The sequence below is a fragment of the Castanea sativa genome, chromosome 5, assembly GCF_040712315.1.
Source record: "Castanea sativa cultivar Marrone di Chiusa Pesio chromosome 5, ASM4071231v1".
Taxonomy (NCBI): Eukaryota; Viridiplantae; Streptophyta; class Magnoliopsida; order Fagales; family Fagaceae; genus Castanea; species Castanea sativa.
Genome location: NC_134017.1, coordinates 5,995,304 through 5,999,716, shown reverse-complemented (window position 1 = coordinate 5,999,716; position 4,413 = coordinate 5,995,304). Strand labels below are relative to the sequence as shown.

Genomic DNA, 4,413 nt, shown 5'->3' with positions numbered 1-4,413 from the left:
TCTTCAATTTACATCTTCTAGAATCCAAAGTCTATGCCATCAAAATTTTCTATTCCAGACGCCTTTCCTGATTCCTCAGCCATTGCTCCCACTCAAACCTAACACTAGGCTCTAATACCAATTGATTGGAATATGTACAAAATTCTTAGACCTGTGAGATGTAAAAATAGAGGAAAATATACGCCAAAGAAAAATAATCACACACAAGACAGTATTTACATGGTTCAGCAAATTCCCTACGTCCACGGAGTTGTAGGGATTTCACTATTCTCAGGGAAAAAATACAAAGTGCGGTAGAACAGTTTTTTTCTCTAAAAAACAACATAAAAACCCTAATCTCCCAAACAACAGTTTTATATCCTACAAAAACAGGCCAAAAAAATTCTACGACTTGGGCCTATTGGCCTAAACCTCCGCTCTATGAACTAAGCTCCAAAAAATCTCTCATTAAAAACTATAACAACATTATTTCAGATCGGATCATAATCCGAGTCAAACACATCTAGACTCCACAAAACCCAACATAAGCCTCTCTTTCTGCAATGAGGCTAGTTTCAAGTTATATGAAAAGGATCATCTTTTGAATTGAAAACCAGCACAAGCTGCAAATCTGCTAAAGCAATCCATTAGTGAAAAAGTCAAAGAAAGAAGAAAATAGAGTCCGATTCATTAGTTACGGGTAAGGTAACCTATTAATCATTTGTGCCATTTTATATTGATTAGCCTCTTCTGTTATATACTTGACAGTAGCTGATTAAATAATTCATCTGTGCCTTTCTTTAGTAATCGGCACTTTGATCTTCACGAGGAAGAAGAAGGCGATGCAGATTTTCCCAGTAGTATTGCGAAGGTTTTGGAACGAATGGGAGATTCAGGCTTTGGTATTAATTAGCTTCATCATACAAATCATTCTCACTGTGATGGGCAATCGGCGAAAGTATTTGACCGGCGACAAGCTCAGTTTCATTCTGTGGTTTGCCTACTTGTCGCTAGACTGGTTTGCAGCATTCTCGCTTAGTGTACTTTCAAAAAATGCAGGAAATTTCGAAGACCCAAAGTTTTCAATAAAGGCATTCTGGGCACAATTTTTTCTCCTGTACCTTGGCGGTCCAGACACAATTACTGCCTATTCCATGGAAGACAATGAGTTATGGCGTAGGAAGTTTCTTATGCTTGGTTTCCAGGTGATAATCGCTTTCTATATCTCACTCAAAGCCTCAAATCAAACACTGCTGAGTAAACTGGCATTTCCAATATTTATTGCTGGGATAATCAAGATTGGGGAGAGAATCTGGGTTCTGAGGTCTGCTAGCAGTGAAAAATTTAAGGCATCCATGCTCCACCGTCCTGATCCTGGTCCAAATTATGCAAGATACATGGAAGAATACTGCTCAAAGAAAGACGAGGGTTTTGAAGTTACATCAGGTAGATTCATGGAAGCTCCAGTTTTGGCTGATCTTTCCTTTACCGCCCCAAAAAATGTCATGATTACAGATGGAGCCACTCTACAGGATGCCTACATTTTCTTCATGACTTTCAAGCAGCTATTTGCAGATCTTATCCTCAGTGTCCAAGATAAGGTGAACAGCCAATCCTTCTTTAAGAGTGCATCTTGTGATGAAGCTTTCAAAGTGATCGAGGTTGAGCTAGGATTCATGTACGATGTGTTTTATACCAAGGCTTTCAAAGTATATTCTGTGACAGGTTGTATCTTTCGTCTCATTAGTTTCTCTTGTACCATTTCGGTACTATGCATTTTCTCGATCATGGAGAAGCCGGCATACTCAAGGGCCAACGTAATTATCACTTATGTGTTGTTGGGTGGAGCAACAATCCTAGAGATATATGCAGTTTTACTGCTAATTATCTCAGACTGGACAAAACTTTGGCTGAGCAAGCACAAGAATGCTATGGTGGATCTCTTGTATGGAGGCATTTCATTATTTGATTCGATTCCACTGTTTGGAAACAAAAGGTGGTCCCAAACCATGGGACAATACAACCTTATAGAATTTTGCCTTAAAGTTAGGCCCGCCAAGTGCAGTTTTCTCCAAAAGGTCTTATGCATTAATGAATGGTTTGAGAAGCATCGATATCAAGATTCAGTGGATGTTTCTATGAGTTTGAAGGAGTTGATATTTCAGCAGCTTGTAGAGAAATCAAGGAGTGCCCCAGATGATCTCAAGGATTGTAAGGATTTATGTGCTAGTAGGGGTGATCGGGTGTTAAGTGATCCAAGATATCTAAATGAAATCAGCAAAGAAAATCTTAAAACGCTTAAAGACAGCGTTGAGGTAGAATTTGACCAAAGCATTCTTCTTTGGCATATTGCAACAAACCTTTGTTACAATTATGATCAAAACACAACCCAAAACCCAGATAGCTCTCCAAACTGTGAAGCCAGCAAATTGTTATCAGACTATATGTTATATCTTCTAGTCATGCTTCCTGTCATGCTGCCCAATGGGATAGAACAAATCAGGTTCCAGGACACATGTGCCGAGGCCAGTGAATTTTTTGAAGAAAGAAATTCTATCTCTGATGTAAAGCAAGCTTGCATGATAATACATCAAGTAAGCACCGAAATCCCTCCCTCTGAAGTGAAAGGAGACAGAAGCAAGTCAGTGCTATTTGATGGATGTAGGCTAGCTAAATCTTTGCAAAGTCTGGGGATTGAAAGGAAGTGGGAGTTGATTAGTCATGTATGGGTGGAAATGCTATGTTATGCTGCGAGTAAATGTCGATGGAACCATCATGCTCAGCAACTCACTCATGGTGGAGAGCTACTCACTCATGTTTGGCTCCTTATGGCACACCTTGGTATTACTGAGCAATTTCAAATTTCAAAGGGTCATGCAAGGGCTAGATTGATTGTGCATTGAAAATCCTTTTGTTGTCTGTGTATGCTTTTTACTCAAAAGTAAAGCACCTAAGGAATAACGGTTATAAAACATTTTTTGAATAGAAATTATTTTTCCCCTTTTTAAATTTTATCTATTTCTTTGTAAAGTGACAAGTTGTGATTGATGTAGTAGATAGTGAAACACGAAAATTAAGACAAGATTTTTCTAAATTTTTTACCTATGAGACAATTGATGTCTAAAGTTTCTATTTTTTTTATTAGTGACATCAAATTATAAGATCTATGTAGTAAAATTTATAATGTCTCTATCATCACTCATTTGTCTTAAATATTATCCTCTAAACGTACCGATATGTTCATGTCCACAATACATATAAATAAAATTTGTAATTACCTTTTTTATATTTTAAAAGGTAGCACATACATCAGTTTGTTTTATTTATGTATTAAAATTTATAATAGTTGTATAATTACGAATACAAATCTTTTATCATACTTTTTGTATTTCTCTTTATACTCCACCAATTACAACTTGCCATATATTTGATTTTTCTCTATTTTAGCTTTGATTAATTTATAACAAAAGTTAAAAGAATATGTGGTAAGATATGATTGGAGGAGCATAAAATAAAATACAAGAAAGAGAAAACCAAAGATTTTTATTCAAATAATCACTCTACCCTCTAACGTAATTTCTAGAAGGAAAATACCAAAGGCATCACTTATATGACTACAAAAATTTACAAATTGAGATGACAATTAAAATAATTGGTGCCACATCAATAACATAATAAAAAAAAATTATTAATTACCACTTTGTGTTGAATTTAAAATATTGTTTATTTTTTAAAGAAACACACACACAAGGGAAATTGGAATGAGGTTTTAACATAAAAGCAAACAACAAACTCCTCTCAAAAGCTATGATAACTTTTTGTTGGATTATAAATTGACCCTAGTTAATTAATCTAATTATCCAAGTTGATTAATTAGTCAAATTACATGCAAATCATACTAAGGTACAATCAAACCACCAAACTAAATTAAGTGCATCGGAAATTAAGTTTGACAAGATGATTTGATCACAATGAAGAAAATCTTCACAAGCAAAACCTCACTAGGTGAATTTCTGGTCACCATTACTAAAGAATCTACTAATAGGATAAAGTGGCTACAAGTACCAGGAATTTTACCCTACAGGCATATCCCAAAGTACCTACCTAGATTAGAACTCACTGAGCTACAACAGTCTCAGCTCCAATCCCTAATTGAACTTAATCAAGTAGAAGCCTTCCCTTTTGCACAAATCTCCCTATCCATGACAAACTCCATAACAACCTTTTTATTGTTGTCGCATTGCAGAGTTCTTCAATTTACACTTGAATAAACCAAAAGTGGCTTGACACAAAACCCTAGGCACACAAACATCACAAAAACTCCTATCATGTGTGTGTCAATCTGTCTCTGTGATGAAGACTATAAAATGTCTTTTATACATTTTGAAATCCTAGTGCACGAATCCCTAGAAGGCCAAGACATCACGGGCCAAA

At 35.9% G+C, this 4,413-nt stretch overlaps 1 protein-coding gene across 1 annotated transcript; it reads left to right on the top strand.

The window, feature by feature from the left end:
- Nucleotides 1-821: 821 nt before the first annotated feature.
- LOC142634621 (uncharacterized) lies at nt 822-2,882 on the top strand. The gene has a single exon (XM_075808914.1). The coding sequence runs from the start codon at nt 822-824 to the stop codon at nt 2,880-2,882; it is 2,061 nt and encodes a 686-aa protein (XP_075665029.1).
- The last annotated feature ends 1,531 nt before the right edge of the window (nt 2,883-4,413 follow it).

What these genes read in the sequence shown, in the direction of transcription:
- LOC142634621 (XM_075808914.1), top strand. Translation starts at nt 822, where the DNA reads ATGCAGATTTTCCCAGTAGTATTGCGAAGGTTTTGGAACGAATGGGAG.